The sequence below is a fragment of the Dermochelys coriacea genome, chromosome 3, assembly GCF_009764565.3.
Source record: "Dermochelys coriacea isolate rDerCor1 chromosome 3, rDerCor1.pri.v4, whole genome shotgun sequence".
Lineage (NCBI taxonomy): Eukaryota > Metazoa > Chordata > Testudines > Dermochelyidae > Dermochelys > Dermochelys coriacea.
The window spans coordinates 146,869,896-146,895,879 of NC_050070.1; the positions used below are offsets into that span (position 1 = coordinate 146,869,896).

The following is a 25,984-nucleotide window of genomic DNA, read 5'->3' on the forward strand; positions in this document are numbered from 1 at the left end:
TAGCAAGATCTGTATTCCAAATACAGACCGCATGTTTATGACATTGACACTACCCAGAGATGTCTTCCTGTCACTCGTATAGTGGACTCAATGTCGCGATGCCCTCAAAGGGATTACATTCATCCCCTAGCTGCGTCAGCTACAGTCACCTCCAGTGCTTCCAGTGGGGGCTTATTAAAAGAATCTAACAAGTGACTGGCATTCCAGGGAGGAAAAAATTGCTATCAATATTTTAAAATTTAGAGCAATATATTGGGCTCATAAGTACTTCCTCGCTCATCTACATGGAAGCATGGTTCAGGTAACGCCTTAGAATATTACAGCAGTATTTTACATGAACAAATGGATGGGGCTTGTGGAGAGACGCATGCTATAGCCACCTGTGCAGAGACAGTAGCTCTGTAGGAGTGGTGCATAATACACCAATTTTTATCCTGTAACTCTCCGTCTTGCTGACAAGGACAATATGCGGGCAGATCAGCTGAGCAGAGACTTGTATGATCAGCACAAGGGATCACTCAAGAATTTAGTAGTAAACATCATCATCTTTCTATGAGTGTATCCAGAGAGAGACCTATTTTCAACAAGACACAACTCCAGAGATTTTACTCCAGAGCAAAAGCAGACAACCAGTCTATCTCAGCAGTACTTCTTCAGGGCTGGTGGTGGGGATATTCTCTATGCATTCCCCACAATTCATCTAATGCAAGAAGTTCTCAGGAAAATCAAGCAAGACAAAGCCATGGTTATTCTAATAGTCCTGGCCTGGATAAGACAATAGTGGTTTTGGATCTCCTGCAACTTTCATAAGGGATTTCTCTTTGCCTGCAATTCCAGAGCTGTTGACGGAAGAGAGGTTAGGTTTGCTATCCAGACCCAGATTCTTTCCATTTAACACCATGGGCCACAGGACTTCGGAAAATCTGGAACTGTCCTGTTCAGAAACAGTACAGGAGATATAGTTGTCCTCCAGGAAACAGTCAACTCACCTATGTTGTCATACATGGAAAAGGTCCTCTTTTTGGAAAACCAGCTATAACAGAAATCCATTTTCAGCTTCTGCTCAATCCATACTGGAGTACTGTATTTGAAATTCTTGGGGCTCTCCATGTCATTGGTAAAAGTACATCTCTCAGCCATCTCTGCTCATCACAGCTTAATTGAGCAAAAGACTATATTTAGCCATAATACAGTAAAAAGATTCTTGAAGGGGCTAATGAATGTCTATCCTGTGGTTAGAGAACCTCACCTGCATGGTCTAGTCCCCTTATTCATGTTCTAGTCCTTATTCAGCTCATGAATCCTCCCTTCAAACCCATGGGAGAATGTTCCCTATTTCAGCTCTCAATTGAGACAGCCTTTTTTATACCAATTATATCCTCTAGAAAACTGAGCAAGCTATAGGCTGGCATGGCTGGACTCTGCCTCTCTCCCCTTCTTCCCCTCCCTCCCCCTCAAAAGTTATTCACAAAGATAGTGATCCTTTAGCCAACCTGAAATTTCTCTCAAAGGTGGCAACAGGATTCAATCTTAACTTACCAATATCTTTCCCTAGGCCTCACTGTCACTAGGGGAGGTTAAACAACACTACTTGGATGCTAAGAGAGCATTAATCTTCTATTTGAGTATGGCTAAGGAATACAGAAAATCACCTAGACTGTTTCTCTCTTATAGGGAAAAGAGCAAAGCTCTGGCAGTCACATGCCAGTGCCTTTCTAAGTGTCTGACTCTCTACTGAAGAGTGTTTATGAACACACCTCTGCACCTCTTCCAGAAGGGCTTAGAACACACCCAGGGTGAAGACCACTTCCCTGGCCTTCCTTAGGGCTTGTCTACACAACAAGTTACCGCATGGCAAGCAAGGATGTGACTCTACAGTGCTTCAGCTTGCCACACAGTAACTTGCTATGCGAATACTGCTACAGTGCGATGAAAATTTTCAGATCCTGGAAGCTGTACTCCAGGATTTTCACTGTGCGGTAGCAGTGTCCACATGATGAGTTATTGCTCAGCAAGTTGGGGTGCTGTAGATACAACCCCGGCTTGCCACTCAGTGATTTGCCATGCAGACAAGCCCTCATTTATTTTCCCATATTCAAACTTTGTAGAGCTGCCATTTAGAGCTCAATTTTTTCACAAAATATTGCTGTTTACATCTGGAATCTAAATCAGATAAACAATTTAGTAAAGTAGCATTACAGTATCTATTTAACTAGGTTTTTTTGGTCCCCCAATCCAGAGGGAGAAGTGCTGATTGCCCAACTTCCAAGTGGGAATATGCAGAGGACTTGCAAAGAAAAAATTAAGGTTACTCACCTGTAACCAGAGTTCTTCACGATTACCTCTGCACATTCATATTCCCCATCCTCCTTCCCCTCTTCCTTAGAGTCCTAATTTCAGTTTTGCCTTTTGAAGACGTGGTGAAAGGAACTCATCTGCTTGGCAAACCATACTCCCTTTTTATAACCCTATCCTCTGAATGAGGAATAGGTGACACAAGAGCTCTGCAACAGGCACTGCTACTAGAAAGTTTCTACTGGTCCAAGCTGCACAATTCACGTATTCCAAGAGTGTGAATGTGCGGAGGTCATCTCGAAGAACTCCAGGGTAGGTGAATAACCTTCATTTCTGCCCTCCTTGTGTATGTCTGCATTGACTTGCCATCTAGTCCATTCTTTTCTTTTGGATTCCTCTCTTCCTATATTTCTCTTGTCCTCTCTTTCATTATTGCTTTCTCTGCAGCTAGTCATTTCCCAGGTCTCTTCCTCTGTTTCACCCTTTCTAAATTAATGAGTATTGTGCATTCCTGTTCTCTCTCTCTCTCTCACGCACACACACTCGTGCTCACACACACACAAAATATATATAAAATGTACTTTTCACCATTATACCACACTTCTAAGTGTTAGGAAATAAGTAAAAGATGTGCTATTCTCCATACCGTGGAATCATGCCTAAAAATATATAACAGCACAGAAAAGGAAAACTGATGATATGCGGATTCATACACCTGATGGCTTGGCAATGTCTTAGAGTGGTTTTAAACTGTTTTTCCCCCCATGAAGAAAAGCAAACTTGTTGGTCTCAAAGTAATAAAGGTTTGCTGAAAGTGACCATAAGTCACACCCTCTTCCTGACATCACTACACTAGATGTAATCAGATTCCTGCAATCCGCTATCTTTTTTTTATTGCTCCCACAAGAGACTATTTAATCATGCTGTTGGACTCCATCTTCAAGCTCTTTTACTGTGACTTAATCCAACAGGTGTATTTAAGATTAAGTCACCTTTTTGGCACTGTAGTAATGTGCTTTTAGTTCAGAGGTCTTAATATTCAAACTGGTGACAGTCAACAGTGTAAATAACAAATAGAGATCCTTAATAAATAATAGCTCATCCAATTTTATTTCGGATTAATACTGTTCAAAATAAAATACATTATACTGCACATGAATCTGTTAAACAAAAATAAAACAGACGGTATGTGGTATTACTGACTATTTGTGGACATGATTTTAATGTGGCATGACTCATGAATGTTGGACTCAGTTGGAATGTTTACCTCTCCCTAGCAACTCCTTAAATATAAGGTGCCTACTCCCAAGCTTTTGTTTGGAACCAATAATTATTTAAAAAACAAACACTCACTATGGTATTCTGTAATACAGGTCCAAAACACGGTAGTAACACTGTTGCAAACTGCAGTGTTTGGGACCATAACTGTAGAATTGTAGAGGAATATTAGGGCAGTCGAGGTAAAAATGTTAGTAGTCTTAACAGTTAAAACAGTAAAAAGTTAAAAGGAGGAATGTATATAGATACATTTTTTCTGATATGAACAACAAATTTTCATTTTGTGCTAAGCTGCATGTGTTCTTCACAGGAGAGGAGCTGTGTACTGGCCTCATATCAGGGTGTTCCTTGGACTGTTCCTTCGGTTTCCAGACTGATGTCCACAACTGTGAGATCTGTCAGTGCCGTCCAAGGCCTAAGAAATGCAAACCCATAGTATGTGACAAGTACTGTCCATTTGGATACTTGTACGTATTTTTATTCTGAAAGCATATTTATCATAATCCATGTGCATATAAAATATGCAAAATCCATGAATATTTATTTATATATGTTTATGTTCTGTATGAAAAATGGGAGGTATGCAGAGAGGCAGGAATGTACCTATTTGATAAGTGTATAGTATTCCTCAAACAGACTTGGACGAAGTTGTGAAAATGGATTTTGATCACCAGACCAAAAGAAAATTCAAATAATCAAAATAATGACTAACAAAATAATAAAAGCAGAAAAGTATCTTTTAAAATAGTTTTAAACAGTCTTTGAGAGAAAATTTAAAGAACTGCATAAAATTTACCTTTCATGTTGCTTTTTAAAAAATTTTTTGCACTAATATTTCTGATATCACCTCCATCTCGTAACTTGCTTCTTTTACTCAGTTGATCCTGTAGTATTCTGAGTTGATCTTTTTATTATGACATAACAGTAGCTTACCTGAACAATCATCTGCTCTAGTCTTCCATTTCTTTTCTGCCAGTTATCTCCTGTGGAACACTAATGGAAAGTCAGTCTAAGTGTCACTGACACTTATAATGTTATCAGACACCCTCTTCCTTAAAAAGAAGTAATGGTGATTTTTTTTCATCAGGAAAAAGGGATCCTGCAGCAAATGGGGCAATTATTTTGTCATAGGTAGAGATTTCTTTAGAATCCGTAGATATGCAGACATTCGGTGTCCTCAGCGAAGGTTTAACCAACGCACTCCAGTCCTTCAAAAAAGACATAACACCAATTTATAGGAACCAACATAAATTTCACCTTCTCCTTTGCTTAAAGTTGGTAGTTTTAACCCACAATATCTAACCTTCAGATACCGTACTTAGCTAACTCCACTACTGTTACTGCCCTTGGCAGTTTATACTTGCATTTCTTTAGTTCCTGACTTATTCCTTTTTTCTCCTTTTACTGAATTTGGCACTGTTTCTACGCTCTCTTAATAATCTTATACACTGCACTTTAGTTCCTTCTTATTTCCTATTTTCTTTAATCTTTTTGAATAATCAAAATATGGTGCAGCCTAAATCATCCAAACATTTGAGACACATCAGACTTTAAGAAAAATGGAGATCCAGCTCTGTCATGATCTGACAGCGGAGAATTTAACCAATGCTAGAATTGTAGAGGGGATGGGAGGGTGTACAAATGAGTGGGTCAAACTCACAATACTTAGTGCTGTCAGATGAAAAATCTGGAGCAGACAACCCTCCTGCCTCCTTTTTTTAAAAATATATATTATGGGATTGCTTCTCCCACTCCCTAATTCAACCATTGAGTTGTATTGTACTTATGTGAATGTATCAGTGCAGTTGCCCTCTTTTATTGTTTATATAGAACTATGCAGGTACATAGTGCTGTACAAATGGAGAAATATGATAAACATAAAACAGATCCCTGCCCTGAGAACCATGCATTCTAAAAGCACAGGAGGTACAATATTTTATAATATTGGCCGGGGGGAGGAGACTCCTAAATCCTCCACAAAATAGTGAATGTGCGTGTAAAACAATATTTATTTTATTTCTTTGGATTTCTAATCGCACTAAAAAAGGATGCCTTTCCATGTGCTTTAAAATCCTCCATGACAGGATTTTAAAGTATCAGCATAAAAAAACACTCCAGTATAACTAATGTGTAGCAATACCATTTAATATAATCCATAAAGCATTGCTTTAAAATGTTATTGAATTTAGCAGTTTTTCAAGGAGGGTAGGAATGAAACAGAACACGGTGTGCATTATGTGAGTGGCTATTCCAAGCATTTAACAGCAAAAATAGGATTTATCAAGTCTCCACTGGATGAAGAAGAGAAAGAGAGTAGGTAGACAGGCAATGTGGGAAATCTGTGGGTAGAAGGAGGGGGTGTAAAGGAAGATTATGGAAGAAATGTAGCTGGGGCAAAATTCTTTTTGAAATTGAAAATTACCAGATGTGAACATATATTCCACATGTTCTCACTACTTATGGAGAACAAGAATAATTTTCACTAGTTGATATTTGAATCGTCTGTTTATATTAATGATAATTCAAAAGTACAAACTGAAATAATATTCCACTAGTGTAAAGAAATGTAAAAAATAACTTAATGTTACCATGAACAATGAAAACCAATAGGTTGTTAAACTTGTGTTTCATTGCAATTTGTAGCAAAACACGGAATCTGATATTGTTTATGGTATAGAAAATGTCTTCATTGTGACATTCAGGTGCTCAGCAACACTTAAATTTTAGCATGAAATAAATTAAATTTTTTATTTACATTTTCAGATGCTGTGTTTAAATACTGTTATATAGTATTCAGTAATTAGCAGTTATTTTTAGCTTTCGAATCAATAATGAACTATACAGAATAATCTAATATGATGTCACTATAAAAAGGACTCTGTCAAGATGGTTAGATCTTGTTTTAACAGCTTCCCCATGTTACAGCTCTTAAATTAAGGAGTAACATTGTTGCAGCACTAATTTAAAAAAATCAAAAAAGATAAATCCACAGTTTACTGTTACTTGAGCTATACATACAATGGACATGTGTCTGTGTGCACATACGTTCTCACAGTTCAACATAAAATAGCATACTTACATGTGCAGTTTACAAAGTTTGTTTAAAGGGCAGCTATCAATTTTTTAAAAATTCAGTACTAAAATCAAGCTAGCTTCTCTTTATACTTTTTCCTTTATAAAATACTTCTACCTTCAATTTAATTTTTTATTTCACTAATAATCCTAACCTTGGATCATATATTGCAGTGTTTAAAACTGTGTACTATTGTGAGTTCTGGAAATGCTTATCATAATTGTTCTGAAATGCCACATATTGTGCTTGTTATTCATTGATGTGTGTTTTATTTATTTACTTTTTATTTATTATTCATATTAATTTGCTAGTTTTACTGTTCTGTTCTTTTTATTACATTTGTATAATTCATTTTTCCACTAAAATGAATTTGTGAAAAACTCGCGCTTTCTTAATGAGCACTTTATGAGATTAAAAGTTTTATTTGATCCAGTATTTTTTCCTTACTCTATTTTGTTTTGTTTTATAAACAGTAATTATGAGCGGGGAGGGGAAAAGGATACTTTATTTCAGTTTTGAGTGAAATACAGTAGGGACAGAAACCTACAATGAACATATTTATGCAACTTCTAAATGTTGAACCTTGGGTATTTAGGAAGAATTAATGTTGTCCTAAGGTAAGTAAATGCAATAGATTTCCATTCATGAGTCTTTACTCCCAGTGTGTGACTGGCGGTAACTTCTTTAACCAGAATCCACAACACCAGTGAGTGGAATATGTGTAGCTGCTAAGAATAATAGTCAGCCATTCCTCAGTCCATTTTTTCTTTCTACTTAGGACAGAGAAACATCTTTTGACTTTGCTGCTATGTGTACATGTACATCCTTACTCGGTGAGAGTTTATTCATTTTTTAAAAAGTGAAGTCCTCTCTTTATTCTTATTGTTTCTACTGCTTCTTACTGTTACATTGGTTTACATACAAATTACATACTTGTCTGTGAGATGAGTCTTTGATACCGGACTACTTTATATTTGATTGAGATGCCTCTTTGCTAAGGCTGAGTTTCATGGCAGGTCTCTGGCTTGTTCCTTCTTTTTCTTCTGGGTTGTGATTGGTTTGTTTTTTTGAGGCCCAGACCAGTGACTTCAGGAAGAGCCTAAAGTGTGATTAGCAGATGTCCATCATAATGGTAATGTCTTCTCCCTCATTGATTCAGAGTCTCTAGAATGTGTTTTTAAATTGTGGGGACTTAGAGAGATCATATCAGGTCTGATTGGCTTTCCCTAAAGTAGCCTGGAAGTCCTTAAAAATACTAGTTAAATACCTCAGATGGAAATTGAGACTCTTCAGATTTGCCTGTTTAAAAGTAAGATCAGCTGAATAGACCCTACAGTGCCACTTCACCATTTGCAAAGCATTTAAATTAAGTCTGACATTAAGGGGTACATAAAGGCATTAGATCTGTTGGAGCATCGACATAATTTCCTTGTGGCAGTCAACAATGACTTGAAGTTAAAATGGGAGCCTGCCCCAAGAACAGGTCTACTTCTTTAGCTGAATATTTTGGCATATATGATACATCCCTCATGTATCCTCAGCATTTTGGATTTCCTGGGGTCTCTGCTCACTCTAGATCTACACTGTCATAGCAGTGAGAGCACAGCGTCAAAGACCGTGGATTGGCCTCCTGTACATTTTAATGAATGCTTTCTTCCTGCATGTTGGCAGCCCTATTTACAATATGCAACCTGTCAATGCATCTTGCTCACCAAAAATCAGTTGGAGCACCTGGCTCTGGCCACACAAAATCTGCTGATATCTGTGCCTAAGCCATTAAGTCTATCAACATGTTCAGCCCCATTGATTGTGTACCAAAGGTACATTATATAAATGTTAAACAGTAATTTATTCCATCAAAGAGGTTGGCATTCTCAGCACCATCTTTCCTCAGTCCACACCTTCACCTCTCCAACTAGCTGACTCAAGAGACTGAGGCAGAAAAAGATTCATCAGGTCAGTGCTATCTGGAGAAATCTTAACATTGTAAATTTCTTTGGAGTCTCTTTTCTGGAAGGACACAGATTCCTTCTCTTTCTAGAAAGATAGGAGGAAAGCCATGAATTTGCTAATTTTCTCCCCTTCACACCACCATAAGGAGAAAGGATGCTTTGAGAACATAATAAAAGAGGATTTTCATCTGGTTAGCGTGTCTTTTGATGCCTGTCTTGCAACAACAAAAACAGCTTCTTCAGGGATAGAAATTTGCAAGCATGCATCATTGTGGTCTTATGGTCTCCTGCGGGAAGTGCACCAAATTATGAGGAACTGTCACATAGAGGTAGAGAAATTTAGGGAAAGGGGTAGAAATTGAATGGATGGAAGAGAACAAGAGTAAGGCCACCTTCAATTCCCTGAGTTTACATCATCTAGCATTCATATTTTTCATACCAGAGGACGAATAAACAAAAAGCAGTGGTTAATAAATCAGGCAATGCCAGCAAGCCCAGCTTCAAAGATCCCCAGGACCCCAAGCACAGTGTAAAGCCACCCAAAAACCAGAGGACTTAGTGTCTTCAGCATTATCCATCTCAGAAACAAGAACTTTAGGGATTTTTAAAGGTTTGTTTAATCAGCCAGTTTTTACCATGGAAGATCGCCCTGTAAGAAGAAGAATACTTCCCACAACTCCCAGTAACCTTTAGTCATGGATCATCAAACTTAGGACAGCTCACCAATTTCCCCCTTCAAGCATGCACTCGAATACAGCTCTGTCAAAAAGAATTCACATGAAAATCCAGTCCCTCTTTGACAAAAATGTCATTAAACCCATACATCAATTGCAAAAAGATATTTTATTCTAGGTACTTTGTCAGAATTGGTGTAATGTAGGTTAGGGCCAACTAAATCAGCTGAAATAAATCATTCCTTGATGAAAAGGAAAAGCAAGTCCCTTGATTGATTTTTGCTATGAAATTTCCCAGAGCCTCAAATTTTTCTCATCTAGACCTTGTTATTCCACTATCTCTTGGCAGAACATTTTAGTACTGAGGTACAGGTGATAGTATTTTGTCATGACTAGAGAAGGTATTTTCTGACTTTGCCCAATTCCGTGCAGATACACAAAGGAGGAGGAGGAGACCAGGAGGAGTCTTCCACACATTTTGCACCCTGTGCCGGAGCTGTGTCTAACTGTTGCACTTCCCCAAACATAAACATTGTGTCTCCAGTGTCCACAGTGGCGTAGGACATAGGACAACTCAAAGGGAATGGGGAAGGGAGGATCATGGCCCCATCTACCTCTTCATAAGTCGTGGTGCTAACACCACAGGGGAGAGCACAAGTTGTACCCTAAAGAAGGATGGGTCAGTGGAGGAAGGATTATCTCAGAGTTAAGAGAATGAACTGGGACTCAGGAAATCTGGATTCAGTTCCCACCTGTTGCAAACTTCCTGTGTGACCTTATGCAAATTACTTAATCTTTCTCAATTCTTCATTTGAAAAATACTTCCCTCCCTTACAAAGATCTAGTGAGGATAAGTGTTGATGATGATGTATGAGGCACAGAGATACTACACTGATGAGAGCCATAGAAGTACTTTGACAGACACATCAGTAGTGTCTGTGCTCCACTGATACTCCAGGAGACAATGTGTTTGCCTGAGGCACAAAGTCTCCTAGAATACTTGCTGCAACAGTGCACTTCTGCACTGCCTCTATGCATTTGTCTATACTGCAGCTGGCAGCATGTTTTCTACTACGGGTAGACAGACACGTTAGCTCTGCTTGAGCTGGCACTCTAAAAATAGTGTAGCTGAGGTAGCAGCTCTGGCTAGCCACCTGAGTACAGACCCATCTGGACCTTATAGGTACATACTCCGGTAGTTATGCTGAACCGCCACCCATGCTACCCCCTGGCTGTGCTACTATTTGTAGTGTGCTAGGTTGAATAGAGCTAGCACGTCTGTCTACTCAAGCTGGAAAGTATGCTCCCAGCTGCAGTGTAGACATCTTACAAAAGCCACTATTGAGCCCTGTACATGCAGCTCTGCTGTTTAAATACTATAGTTTTGCCGGTATTTTATTTTATTTATTTTTATTCCTAGTCATTGGATTGTTAGCTTTGTCCTTTCTTTTGTTGTTGGATAGTAAATTAAAATTGCATCCATCCTTTTGTTTAGCAGTTCCAGGCTTGACATTCCATGTTTAATGTGGGTATTTCTTGTATTGTTTCCTCTACAGTGGTCACCTTTTGTTTGGTTGGTTGGGTTTTTTGTTTTTGTTTTTTGTTTTTGTTTTGTTTTTTTAACTTGGATACACTTTGATTGTGCCTTTCAGGGTTTTTTTTCCCTGTAATGAGGCCTAGATTTGCTCTGCTTAAACCAATGGCTTTTCTAATGCTGCTGCTGTTTTTCTGTATATGCAGATAACTGTTTACTATTACAGACTCTCCAGTTAAAACCACCACATTTTATAATTAATCATTGAAAAGTATTTTTTCCATTTAGCTGTGTAAACCATAAGCCATGACTCGAATGAATTAGCATTAGAAAATGCTAGATTAAAGATGTCCAATCTGAGGACAATATCAAACAATTTTAAATGTTACAAATACAATTTTGCTATGGAAGCTAGATTGGAAGTTAATGTCTTGGGTTGTGATAAAAATCATTTTATCAAGGATTTGATACAATACAGGGGATGATGTCTCTTCAAAATATTGAAATATTTAAAACTAAGGTTCCACTCTAAATAGTGCTTATAATCATCGTGCGAATCCCTTATCATGCCAATGACTTGCAGATCAAATGTGCTCATTATACAAGTAAAAAATACCCTTTTTTCTAATTGCCACACCTGTCCATTCAAACTGGAATCTGAGCTGTGCTGGCTTCTTTCCTGCTACTGCATCATCAGAAATAATAAAAGTTTTGCAGGACAGTTTATGCTCTTAGGCACCTTTGTAATTCATCTTCAGTGGGTTTGCGCATATGTAACTTACTGTAACTTAGGGAACTATTGTGTTGACAAAGCACAAGAAGGAATAGAATCCATCACATTTTCTTTTAGCAGTATTTCCTTATGTGAGTTTGCAAATAATACATCTGTGTCTGTCTTCTGAATATACACAGATCTCTCTAGCAAGAAATATAGTCAATTTTCAGAGTAGAACTACACTTAAAATTAGTTAACCCACTAATAATACATTCTTGGAAAACCATAGTTGATACACATTTCATATTAATAGTCAATCCAAGGAAATCAACTGAAGCTCATGCAGTATCTGGGGAAATTCAGTATTCAGAATAAAAGGTCAAATGTTAAATCGGAAAAATTGGCTGGAAAACGGTATTCTCAACCTTTGGATCTCTAAAATAAAGGAATTTTCATGACTTTTGCAGAGTTAAAGACCACATCAGGTTAACACAAGAATGCACACTGACAATATCTAATGCTAAGGGACTGCCTAAAAAAAGATTTTTGGTAAATAACTTCAAGCACGAGATCATAAATCTGTGGAATTTTTTATTGAAAAGAATAATACAAAATAGCTTCTGAAGTATGTAAATTTCTATTAAAACAGGTGAGGAGAGCTTCCATTTTTTCCTCTCTTCCCACCCTCCCCCTCCCCGGCATTTGAAATTCCATTGTTTAGAACATATTTTTTCTCTAATCAAGGATAAAGTAGCAGTGCAAAAGAGATGTTGATTTACAGGTAATGTGGCCTAAGATTCCCCATAAAATTTTCTGAACCGCTTTTCATCTGAACAGGGTAGACTTGAAAGACGATAACAAATACTATAGGTGTTCAATAAGTGTTGGTAACTATGATTCAAAGCCTGTTTTGCCCTTGAGAGGGCAAACAAAGCCCAAAACACAGTGGAAGAAGTGCAAATTGACTGCACAGAGGGAAATAGACTGTAAGCTGGCAATGCAGAGAAACTTTGCATGGCCTGTGCATCATGGGGCCGTTAAATGGAATAACTTTGGAATAATGGAACTCACTGAAATGAGCAACGGTTGCACAATCTGTTCCTTATAAACTTATCACATTATGACTTCATCACTGAATTCAAAAAAAGATGGAATATATTCTTGATAGGGGCTTCTGCATGTTCCAGTGATTGTGGTACTCATTCATTTAGGGGGTTAAAGGTCATATGAGGAATAGAGTACTGGATTTCATAAATTGAGTAGTTAAGTGTGCTTAGATACTTGCATGATCAGGCCCTAATTCATTAGTTCTATTAAAGAACTATAGGTCCTTACGTGACGAGTGCTATAGAAGTACAAGGTATTATATGAGACCTGTGTCTAGAGGTATGTAGGGAGCAGTAGTTTCTACTCTATACATATAGTGTGGATGAAGTAGTTTGGGTTCATTAATTTGTAGAGGAAAGATAGATTGGGATTATAGGTTTTCTGTACTGGATATGAGTAAGAGGTGAGATGTTGTCTTCCACTGTGAACAGTCATGTGAAATGGAGAGGGGTCTGTAGTTTATAGGAAGGGAATAGGAATTGGTTCTTTGATTTACATATGAACTATGTGAATTCAGGTATTGTGTTAACTATTGGAAATATTAATGGGACAGTGTGAAGGCAGAGAATAAGGTGGGTTCTGATAAATATTGATAATATTTTCTATATTAGTTGATCAAGTAAAGTTGACACAACTACATTTTTAGTAACCTTATCTCTCTAAATTTGTACTATATGCCTTTCTTGTAATGTTAATTACAGCCATAGTGTTATGTTAACAATTTTTGTCTGAGCTCTCTTGAAGTTTAAGTAATTATTTTCAATAAGATGAGGTGATTTAAATTGTTGACCTAAATCATTTAGGTTTAGTTTGTTGTTTAAATCAACTTGAGGCTTAATAAAAATAATTTTAAAATTTGTACTATTGCAACTTTAGATTAAATAAAGTATAATAAACTGAACTATAAACACTAATTGGTTGGGTTTTTTTTAAAGTGCCACTCAGTAATTTCTTTTATTTGAATTTTACAAAACTGCTGGAGGCAAAAAACAAAATATTGAAAATTAAAGTCCTGATCCTGAAAACATTTATGCAGGTATGGAGCATTACTCACATGAATATCCCCAAACTCAATGAGGCTACTCATGCTTAAAGTTAAGCTAAAACTGTAGTTTAACAAAAAATTTAGTGGCATAAAATCTGTCAGTTCAAAACAAAATTGCTTCAGTGTTAACAATGAAAAGTTATTTCGGCTTCTGATATATTAACCAAGTTATTGTGGACTTCCTTAGACATGCCGAACAAAATTTTTAAAAATAGGAACATTAAATTAGGCTCCTAAGCCCATATTTAGGCAAAAAGCACTGAGGAAAGCCATTCTCATTGACTTCAGACTGCAAAATCTGGTAGAACAGTATAGCCTAGTCAAAGCACTTCTGCTTTTTTGACTTGTGAAAGTTCAACATATTGGAAGGTGGTGTTGGTTGCAGATATAGCACAGCCTATGTTCTAATCAATGTGTTTGAGTGTGCATGGTTCTCAGAGTAAGGATGTTAATGAAACCCTGGAACTGTCTTTTTCATCAAAGATTAGAGCATTTTCAAGGTAAAATTTCTTAGTAGAAATACTCCCTATGTAAAAACTGAAATTCTGCTAACAGTTAAGAAACTAAAGAAACAAGTAAAAAACATATTTGACTATAAAATGGGAATTCAGCATAGTTGTAGCCGTGTGAGTCCCAAGATATTAGACACACGAGGTTGGTGACGTAATATCTATTTTTGGACCAGCTTCAGTTGATGAGAGAGACAAGCTTTGGAGCAACACAGTGCTCTTCTTCAGACCTGGGAAAGGAACTTCCTGCATCACAGCAAAATGCAAGGTGGAACAGATAGTTTACCACAAGTAGTTAGCGCATATTAAAAGGGACCATCCAAGGTAGAGTGCCCCACCACAGAACCTGATATCATACCAACATGTGAAAAACTAGAAGAATTCTTCCACTATCTCCACTTCAGAAAATTGTCACAACAATAATGACACCACTCACAACTACCATGTTCCCACCTACAATCATAAGAAAAAAGAATCCCCTGAGTGGACTCTACAGAGCAGGCAATACCACACTCTTGATCATTACATTGCTTCAGGAAAAAAACTGACTGCAAAATCCTTAACAAACATCACATCCACTATTATCTCTTCACTGCCAGGAAGACAGCCGTACAGTCTCTGAAATCTAACCATCACATAGTGCTCAAACCAGCAGACAAAGAGGGTGCCATTGTAGTCCTCAAACATGATGACAACGTTAATGAGGCCAACAGCTACTCTCCGACATCACCTACTACAAAGAACTCAAAGAAAACTCCACACCACAATTTACCCAGGAACTTAAGGATAACATCAAATCCTTCCACTCTGAGAGAGTCTACAATCTCATCCCCCAGGAACCCACCCCAAAGACCTTCCACACGCTTCCCAAAATAGCCAAACAAGATACAAGCAGACCATCATATCTGGCCATGCACCCTTACTGAAGGAATATCAAGACTCAGATACCATCCTCAAGCCACTTACCACACACTGGACCAGCTTCCTCCAGGACATGACTGACTTCCTTCACAAGCTCCTCAGTATTAACAACACCCCTCAGAATGCTATCCTTGCCACCATGGATGTCACTTCCCTATCCACCATCCCTCACAATGATGGCACAGCTGCCTGCCTCAAATATTTAAAAGACAATGGCCAACCCTAACCACCCTATATCCACCCCAACACATTGCCAAACTCATCCATTTCATCCTCATTTATAACAATTTTATTTTCAACAACAAACACTTTCTCCAAACCATGGGAACAGCCATGAGTACTAGGATGGCTCCCCAATAAGCCAGCCTCTTCATGGGCCACCTTGAAGAAGAATTTTTGAATAAATACACCACAAAACCAGTAATCTACCTGAGATACAGCAATGGTATTTACATCCTCTTGACAGAAGACTTAAACTTCCTCATAGATTTCCACTACAACTTCAACAACCATCACCTGTCCATTATACTCTCTCTGGAACACACTCATACCAGCATCAACTTCCTGAACACCACAATCAGCTTCAGCAATGGAACTCTACAGACAATCGTATACAAGAAACCTACAGACCACCACACCTACCTTCATAGGTCCAGTAACCAAACCAAACACACTAAGAAATCTGATATGTACAGCCAGGCACTCAGATACCACAGAATGTGCTCCTAGGAGAAAGTTTGGGATATACTCCTTAACGAACTTAAAACTGCCTTCATCAAACAAAGACATTCCATCAGATAAGTAGGATCGCATCATGGAATGGGACACCCAAATATGCAGAAAGAATCTGCTGCAATACAGAAATAAAAAACCCACTCTGATTGCACCTCCCTAGTTGTCACCTACTTCACCACACTGGAACCCATATGATGGGGTATCATCAAACAACTACAACCCATACCCAGTGGGGACCCCATCCTGAAAGAAATCTTTCCTGAACCTCCACTTCTAGCCTTCAAACAACCCCCCAACCTCTCCAACCTCATCATCAGAAGCAAGCTCCCAGCAGACCAGGCCACACCGACTCAAAGTGCATCAGACCCTGCCAGAACAACAGATGCAAAAACCTGCAGACATATCTCCACTGCTACAATGATCAACACCCCCCACAACGCACCTTTCCAGATCTATGGATCCTACACGTGCCTATCACAATATGTGGTATACTTCATCCAGTGCACTAAATGTCCCAATAACAATTATGTGGGTGAAACCAGGTAATCACTGCATTCTCGACTGAACTCACACAGGAAAATAAGACAAAAACACCGTATTACCTGTGGGTAAGCACTTTTCATAGGTCAGATATAGAGTGATTGCTCCATCAGTCTTCATCCTCAAAGGAAACCTGGGTAACACTTTCAAAAGATGAGCCTGGGATATATCCGCTAGAAACCAAAAATCATGGACTGAACAGAAACACTGGATATATGGATTATTACAACAATCTGTAACCTACTAACCCCTAGTTATATAGTGCATTTAGTGCATTTTGCTGTGAAGGTGGGAGTTCCTTTCCCAGACCTGAAGAGCAGCTCTATGTAGGTTCAAAACTTCTCTCTCAACAGAAGTTGGTCTAGTAAAAGATGTTACCTTCCCCACCATGTCACTATAAAATGGGAAGAAAATAAAGAATTCCCAAGATGTAAGTACAAAATCTTTTTTTTAAAATGTAAAGAATGGAATTAAAACAAACATGATTTGAAATCATTGATAGTTGAAAATTTGGAAGGGGGGGGGAGTAATTTCCTTTCACAAACTCCCTAAATCAGAGTGGTTCGATTGACAGAGCTTAGAAACTCCATAGGGCATGTAAAGAAAAGGAGGCAGGGAATTAATTCTGGTAGTGAAAGTTTGTGCTTGATGGGGATTGAAGGAGAGGGTGCATCAGTTCTGGCACTGAAAGGATTGCACTTGGAGATGCATGAAAAAGAGGTGTTACTATGGCACAGAAACAGTTCCATTTATGGGGAAGTGAATGGGTGGGGGGCATGAGTGCTGCCTTTCCATGTTCTCCTCTAGGATGGTTTTAATGGAAGAAAAATTTACCTCTATTCCCCAACCTTATGGTTTACCTTTTCCTCAGTGCTTCACTTTGCCCTGCATGCCTGCCTTCTCTGCATCAATTTCCTCATCACACAGTCTCTCTCTCCCACTTTTTTACCATTCCATGTCTTTCAGGCCCCTTGGTGGGGCACTGAATCAAAGATTGAGCACTCAAGGGGGAAGGCATTGGGGCGGTTAAGATTCCAACAACCACAACTATCCTTCCTGGAATGAGGTGTGCATATGAAAAGATGCTGGCACTCAAGATGTTTTGATAACCAGTGGCTTTGAGGCTGCAAGGTGAATAAAGAATACAAATGGTGTGGGATGTCTGAGAAAAAGACCATTATAAATACTCTGATTTTTAAGAAAATAAAAATAGCTTTTAAAATGAGTAGAATAGTATCTTTGCACCATAAAGCTAAAAACTTACACTTTTAATGAAAACTTAAATTAACACTGTATATTTATTTTTTAATGTAATATTACTTAAAATCTTACCAAGTCTTACCCAAAAGATTCAAAGGCAACAGTCATCAACACTCCTTACCAAGGGTAAGGGTTGTGGATTTTCCATCACTGGCCAAAAAAATAATAATAATAAAGATTAGATGCTTTTCTAAAATATATGCTGTAGTTCAAACAGGAATTATTTCAGGGAGGTTCTATTATTTGTTTTACGCAGATGATCAGACTAGATTATCACAATGGTTCCTTCTGACCTTGAAATCTAAAAATCTCTGAATTGTTGAGGATAACAATGTTAACACTACTTGAGGGCCAATACTGTTCTTTAAATATAATGTTCCAAAAAAGTTAGATCAGTTTTACAAAAGTGAAATAGATTTGATTTTTCAGACTTTAATATATCACTTACATCCTGTCCAGTTATCCCCAAAACATTATTTATAGACTCTCCATTCCTTAGATGACCACCTTTAGAAAATTTCAGGTGTATTGATTTAGTTTTGGCAAAGTTAGTGGGCTGAGATTGGTTAGTTCCAGCGTTATCTATGGAGCGGTTACCATCTCACTGTAATACTGTGAGACCATAATTTCTGTTTGAGCTGTAGTATATCTGTTAGAAAGATAGCTTGTCTTCATTTAAAGACCCCCAAGTGACAGGGAATTCACCAAATCCCAAGGTAAATAGTTCCAATTTATTCAAATTTTTTGCGATCTATCTGTTAACTAGTTTTTAATCCACTTAATGTAGGCTGCATTGATTGTGTTATATAAATAGATTTAATAATAAAACATGATCTCATCAAAAATAAGTAATAAGTTTGTTTGACGAGCTACTTTTCATAACACCATATTGATTAGCATTACCAGTGTTACAGAACTTGGTTGGTGATTATAAAAATCCTCAATTCTCTTGCTTGTTTCAATGTATTTATCTGGAAGGTGGGGAAACGTTTCTGTACTTAGTTTCTATCTTATGTATCTTCACAAAGATACCATATCTTTCTGTATTAAAAAATGTGTAAAGATGCATTCACTGCCTTTGCCGCTTGGTTATTGGCATTCCTCATCTTATATTTCAAAGAAATTTTCTGTTACTTATTTAACATTTTTGGTTACATCCCTGGAGCATTGTATGTGAGTGGAGATCTACTGTATATTACTTATTGGAGAAAAAAATTACTTGTAATTTTTGTTCTCGGAAGATAGTGATTATAATAGATCCCCACTTACCCTTCTATCTTCTTTACAGATTTGGAGATGTTCTATTATATCTTCTCTTTTATTCTTTCACCTGAAAAAAGAACTAATTGTCAAAAGCAGTGCTGGCTCATCAACACTTAAATGTACCAGGCAAATCAGGTGGTCTAATAGCTTGAAATTTAAATAGGGTGTTTCTGCCAGTCACACAGAGGGAGCACAAGCCAAGAGTGGAGATCTATTTACCCCTTACCACCTCTGAGTACGAGAATTACAATTCAGGAAATTTTCTTTACTTACTTAGTCTCTTCAGGGGAAACCTTTGCTCTGAAGATCATGGACATTTTTTAATCAGACATTTAAAATGATCTGCTGACCTTTGACAAATTATTTCGGTCATCTAGGAAGAACAAGCATGGCTGTGATATCTGTCGCTGTAAGAAATGCCCAGAACTTCCTTGTGGTAAGATCTGTCCAATGGGCTTCCAGCAGAATAATCATGGTTGTCTTCTCTGCAAGTGCAGAGGTAGGTGTGAATGCATTACCTCCATATCTATGTTTGCTTTAAAGCAATTAGAAGCTAGGAGAAATGGAAAGGAGTAGTACATTATATTAAGACTTGCAACTTGGTAACTCAAATGGTGATAGTCAACTTCATTTTCTGTAGGGGAGGACACTGTATAGTAGGGTTTTGTTATCGTTTGTAGTTTTTGTGTTTTTAATGTCAGCCTAGTAAAGGTACACAACACTCAGTTCTTTTGGCATTTTAGACCCCAGTCCATTCTTCCATTGAGAAGTCAGTGAGAGTCAGTTGATTAACTTTAGTAGGATTTTGATCTGGCCCTTAATAAGCCTGAGAAAACAGATTGCTTTGCTTCCTTCACTGGAATATGTTTTCTTTAAATCTATATTTAAAAATTTGTAAATATTTCATTTGACTTCCACCCGACCCAATTCACTGTACATAATTGCATCAGTATTTGTACATTGCTTTGACTGTATAAAACATTATTTAAGTGCTAAGTATTATTATTTCAACTGAACTGTAGGTTGCTTGGTAGCTAAGTGAATATTATTTTTTTCTGATCCTGTTTAAATACATTTACTCTTAAGTGTTATCAAAATAATTTGCTACTTCATCCCTCTGCATCCAGCAAGTTCTTAGAGACTTTTGGTTAAGTAAAATTAACAAATAGCTATTTGTTTTGTTAAAATATGATTCTTAAAAGCTTTTACTTTTGTAAGTTTACTTCTCATGTCTGTAGAAGAAAACTAAAGGAAAACAGTTGGTCTATAGAATACTTCAGTCTTCCTTCCAGTCACAATGAACAGTGTCAAAGCTTGGCAATAATGCACAAGCTTTGACTTAACTTTTGGGGACTAATTTTATGTTCCTTCCTATTGGCTATGTACAATATGATCCATATAGCTTTATAATAGCTAAACAGTTCTATATTGATAAGCAGCTGGGATTTATTTCAACAGTATTAACACATAATATCCCTAATCATCTAATAATAATTTTGCAAAATGCAATTGAGATAAGATATTTAAACTTCTATTCTTTAATGAACAATACAAATGTTAACCAGTGTTAAACAATGCTACTAACCTCGTGTACTCCCTTGGTCTTCTATCACCTCTATTCTGACACCTCTTACATGCCTCTCCACCTCCTCTCTCCAGGTGTGCATCACTTCCTGTCTTTGCATCTCTTCAAGAATGTCCTGCAGTTTCTTAAACTAAACATGTTAACACTAAACTATACTACTTATATATCCTCCTAATGACTCCTCTGTCCTCACTTTCTCCGTCACCGTTAAAAATTCCATTTCCTCAAAGTTACATTTTTTGGGTTATCTATAACTCCACTCTAACTTCCTCTCCTATATCAAAGCACTCACTATATCTTACTGCTTTTCCTTCAATAACATTTCTAAAATCTACTCTTCCCTTTCCCTCTCCACTATCAAGACCATGTTTTTATCTTGCCTCGACTACTAAACTTCTTTCTTTCCCATCTTTAATATGTCCAGTATTCAGCTAAAATGGTAACCATTTCTTACTCCTTAAAAATGATGCTGAGGAGTTTGTTTTATGCAGAAAGAGACAGGAAGTTGGTGAAAGGAAATGAGCTGAGGTTGGCATGGTGAAATGCCTGACTCTCACTGTTGAGGCTCTGCAAGAGCTCTGCCCCTGCCTACATCTCCTCTCCTGTGACTCTACAACTTTCCTCCTGGTTTCTGCCCACTCTTCTCTAAGGTGCCACAAGTACTCCTTTTCTTTTTGCGGATATAGACTAACACGGCTGCTACTCTGAAACGTCTTCACACCTCATTACTCTACTCTTCACCTCTTACTGCTCTCACCGTTATGATGTTTTCCCCACTGATTTCTCTATAGCTAGAACAACATCCCTCTTCATTTGCATCCAGGCATCCTCATGCTTTCCAATCCCTCCTCAAAACCTATTTCTACCATTCTCATCCTATCTCAAATGCTGTTTAAATATATTAGAACATATATTATTCATTCACTGTGAATATGTATATAGAATAATGGGACTTTGATTATTTTAGTTTGTTTTAATTGTTGTCCTTCCTTTCCCTATACTTTTTATCGGTCTTTATATTTTGTCATATGTTTGGCTAATTTAGGCTGCAAATTTTTTGAGCGTGGACCATGTACTTTTCAAATTTCCATAAAGCACCATCCAAACCTATGGCTTAATTTTCTGTTGCCACATATGGCCACTGCCTCAGTTTTCTTACCTCATCTGGGTAATTTACTTAGCTTTATGCATAGCTGCTTTGTCAGCTGTGGTTTGCTTACCATTCTGTTCACCTGTCTCTTATCCCTACACTTAGGCCTGTCTGAGATTTTCTTCAATGACTTCCATCTCCTGGACTCTCTACCCCCTTACAAGCTCCCTCAGTAGTGAAAACCACTGCCAATTTTTTCTCTTTCCTGATCTGTATTACTGGGGCTTTTCTACAGCCCTGTCCCCTTTCCCAGCATGCACTTCTGCCCAGATTACAATGGTCAATGTCATTCTGGGGCTCAACCTGTGAACTGTCCCTGGTGGCCATGTGATCTTCTTTCTTGAGGGCCAGCACATGCTAACAGAGTCTTTATTAGTGATTATTAATAAATAAATGTCAGCAGTAAAAATGTAAATGTCCGACAGTCTGTACTTTTCTCCCAGCATCTCGCTCTACTGCTGTGAGTATATGCATGTATGCATGCTGCTCTAACAAACTGTTAAATAGTTAAAAGAAAAGGAGTACTTGTGGCACCTTAGAGACTAACAAATTTATTAGAGCATAAGCTTTCGTGAGCTACAGCTCACACCAAATGCATCCGATGAAGTGAGCTGTAGCTCACGAAAGCTTATGCTCTAATAAATTTGTTAGTCTCTAAGGTGCCACAAGTACTCCTTTTCTTTTTATAGAAATTTGGGATGGCAAACACTTAGAAGGACACTCAGTCTCTTTCTGTACCAATGTAGAATAGAGCTGAGCCTGGGGTAACTCTGTCCAACATGTCCCCTTTTAATAGGCTACCTTTAGTGAGGCAGGCAGTAGTTCTTGAGTGGTCTGTAGGTCTTGTACTATGCCATGTAGCATGTGGATTAACCATTGTTACCCTTTTGTAACATCCTTACATGGTGATGTAGCGTTACTCTAGGCAGCAAGCACTATGTAATGGAGCATATCACCTTACGATAGACAAGTTTTTGAAAAGATGAATTCTAAACTGCTTGCCTATTTTCCTTTTTTTTTTAAATATTACCAATTCCATGTTTCTTGGATGATTAAGGGCCCTGCATACTCTGTAGCAAACTAGGCTTAAATTATTCAGCACTCTGGTACAGCAGACTAAAATACCTGTGGCTACTTCAAGTACATTTAATAATAAAGGGTTTTATTGCATTCACTGTGGAAAATGAATAATAACAATCAATGAAGTATTTCTTTTGCTATTTAATTATGTTAAATTCTTTGTTCATGCTGCTCCTAAATGTTTAATGTACCACATGATTTTTATTCGTAATGCATCTCTATACTGTAAACATTGTATTGGGGAATATGTAGATTTTGGCAGCTGTGTAAGAGACAGTTTGGGTTTTGGCTCTAAGGTAGGCATGGAAAGCACTTCGGTTTTGGAGCACCAAGAGTTAGTTGCAGCTTTTGCCACAGAGGAGGACTTGATTTCTTCTTTCCCAATCCTAGCAACCTTTGACAGCAACCAGCTGCACCACTAGTCCCTATTTCTGTATCTGCCAATTCATCTAAAATTATAGATAAAACAATTTAATGTAGCTGATTGTTTAAGCCAAAATGATGGGCCATGAAAGAGTAACAGTGTTAATTATTGTTTAAGATGATGTCATTAGGTCTCAGAGTCAACACCTCATTGAGATAATCGGCTAAAACTTAGGTTTCCAAATGAGAACTATCTTCACAACTATAGGAGTTAACTTTTTTTTTATAAAAAGTTAGATTCTGGAGTACAATTCTGACAAATTCCTAGGACATAGGATTCCAGGATACTTGGAGACTTATCTTTAAAAAAACAACCCTAAAATCAACTTCACAAATCTGGAACTAGAAATTGTAGATTTTCTGTTTTTATTTGCCATGTATGAGATCTAATCTTTTTAAATAGTTAAGTGGCCTAAAATACAAAATAATGGACTGTCATGTAGGTTATAACTTGAGTATTGAGTGTCTGTTTCATTTGCTGTTTTTTCTTGATATCACACAACTTTGAAAAGAATGTCATTATATCTTTCCTTTTTTTTAACAAAAACTACCATAGAATTCTACTCTAGTGAATTTTTTCTTTGCTAAAAGAGCAAGTTTACATGTGCAGATCATAAACATCTCATGTATGATTATATACCTCTACCTCGATATAACGTGACCCAATATAACACGAATTAGGATATAACGTGGTAAAACAGCGCTCTGGGGGGCGGGGCTGCACACTGCGGCAGATCAGCACGTCAGCATGTCTGGCTCTGACACACTGCTCTGAGCTGCGTGTTAAGGGAGCCAGGCCGGGGCAGAGGGGTTGGATAAGGGGTAGAGGGTCTTGGGAGGCGGTCAGGGGACAGGGAGCAGGGGGAGTTGGATGGTTCGGAGGTTCTGGAGACGGGGAACAGGATAGGGCATAGGAGTCCAAGAGTTCCTGTCAGGGGGCAGGGGTGTGGAAAGGGGTAGGGGCAGTCAGAGGACAGGGAGCAGGGAGGGTTGGGTAGGGGTTGGGGTCCTGGGGTTATTAGGAACGGGAGGGTCTCTGGAGGGGGCGGTCAGGGGACAAGGAGCAAGGGGCTTAGATGGGGGTGAGTCTTGGGAGGAGTGGTTGGGGCGGGGGTCTCTGGAGGGGTTAGTCATGGGACAAAGAGCGGGGTGAGGTTTGGATGGGTCAGGGGTTCTGAAGGGCCAGTCGGGGCGGGAAGTGACTATTAATAACGGAAACGCTCAGGCCAAAGCAAGTTCGATATAACGTAGTTTCACCTATAATGTGGTAAGATTTTTTTGGCTCTCGAGGACCGCGTTATATCGGGGTATAGGTGTAGTTCACTCAGAAAAGTTGAATAATACATATTCACTTTCAGTGGCCGAGTTCATTAAAAAGAATACTGCTGCTATTGATCTTCTTGGAATTAAATCACTTTAACAATATAGCTAGTTTAATGGCAATCCCTAGTTATGGAAAATAGATACAAGAAACATAATGTTTATTTGGTTTTCTATTTTTTCAGACAAGACATTGAATAACAAAATACAGATGTGAAAAACTTGAGCTTATTTCACTCATTATTTTTATTATGTGCCTTTTTTCAGAGAAAACCATGCAAAAATGTATGTAATATATTTCAAATAACCACCTGTCACCGGAAAAGATTTCTGTAGAAGAGGGGTGTGTGGGTGCATGTGCACATGCAAAGGAAGTCTATTTTCACCATTTTCAGAGACAGAGATCACATGAAACATGATCCTGTAATACTTAGAGCAATTTCATGACAAAGATAGGTAAAATGTAGACAAAGTATTTGCCCCACTTTGTTACATGGTGCTAACTAGTGATGGAAGTATTAGCCGTTGACATAAAAAATATCACAGCAAAAGGCTGATGAGAGCAAGGATGTCACAATGGACATTTTTTTTTAAGGGCGAAAGATGCCCTATTTGGATTTTCAGTTATTTTGATCCATGTTGTGCAATATGCAGTTTGAGTAAGGCATCAGTCCGTATGATGGAGACAGCAAGACCACCTTAATACTTCTGCTTTATATATCCTCTTATCTGAGCCCTTATAAATCATATATTACTCTAAAAGAGGGCAGGGGATGGTACAGCAAATGAGTGGTTTGATGGTGCTTCTGGCCAATACAAAAAATCATTCTTTACCAATCAAGCACATATTGGAGGATGCCTATTGAAGCCTCAGGTGCTGGCAGATGTAGTGTCACTGACACTATATCTTCAGAGTAGCAGCCGTGTTAGTCTGTATTCGCAAAAAGAAAAGGAGTACTTGTGGCACCTTAGAGACTAACAAATTTATTTGAGCATAAGCTTTCATGAGCTACAGCTCACTTCATAGGATTCATTCAGTGGAAAATACAGTGGGGAGATTTATATACATAGAGAACATGAAACAATGGGTGTTACAATACACACTGTAACAAGAGAGTGATCACTTAACATGAGCTATTACCAGCGGGGGGGGGGACGGACCTTTTGTAGTGATAATCAAGGTGGGCCATTTCCAGCAGTTGACAAGAACGTCTGAGGAACGGTAGGGGGTGGGGGAGAATAAACATGGGAAAATAGATTTACTGTGTGTAATGACCCATCCACTCCCAGTCTCTATTCAAGCCTAAGTTAATTGTATCCAGTTTGCAAATTAATTACAATTCAGCAGTCTCTCATTGGAGTCTGTTTTTGAAGTTTTTTTTGTTGAAGAATCGCAACTTTTAGGTCTGTAATCGAGTGACCGGAGAGATTGAAGTGTTCTCTGACTGGTTTTTGAATGTTATAATTCTTGACGTCTGATCTGTGTCCATTTATTCTTTTATGTAGAGACTGTCCAGTTTGACCA

At 38.1% G+C, this 25,984-nt stretch overlaps 1 protein-coding gene and 1 long non-coding RNA gene across 2 annotated transcripts in view; one reads left to right on the forward strand and one right to left on the reverse strand.

Annotated features, from left to right (window-relative positions):
* The window catches only part of CRIM1 (cysteine rich transmembrane BMP regulator 1), a 325,649-nt gene that overhangs the window by 253,252 nt on the left and 46,413 nt on the right, over window positions 1-25,984 (forward strand). Inside the window, 2 exon segments of the mRNA XM_038396670.2 lie at window positions 3,884-4,040; window positions 19,279-19,400. Coding sequence (XP_038252598.2) covers window positions 3,884-4,040; window positions 19,279-19,400 — 279 coding nt within the window.
* On the reverse strand, window positions 4,035-18,958 carry LOC119853519. Its single transcript, XR_005292110.2, has 3 exons — window positions 18,908-18,958; window positions 17,711-17,788; window positions 4,035-4,781 (listed from the first exon to the last, which is right to left on the reverse strand). It is a non-coding gene; the product is annotated as an uncharacterized LOC119853519 (long non-coding RNA).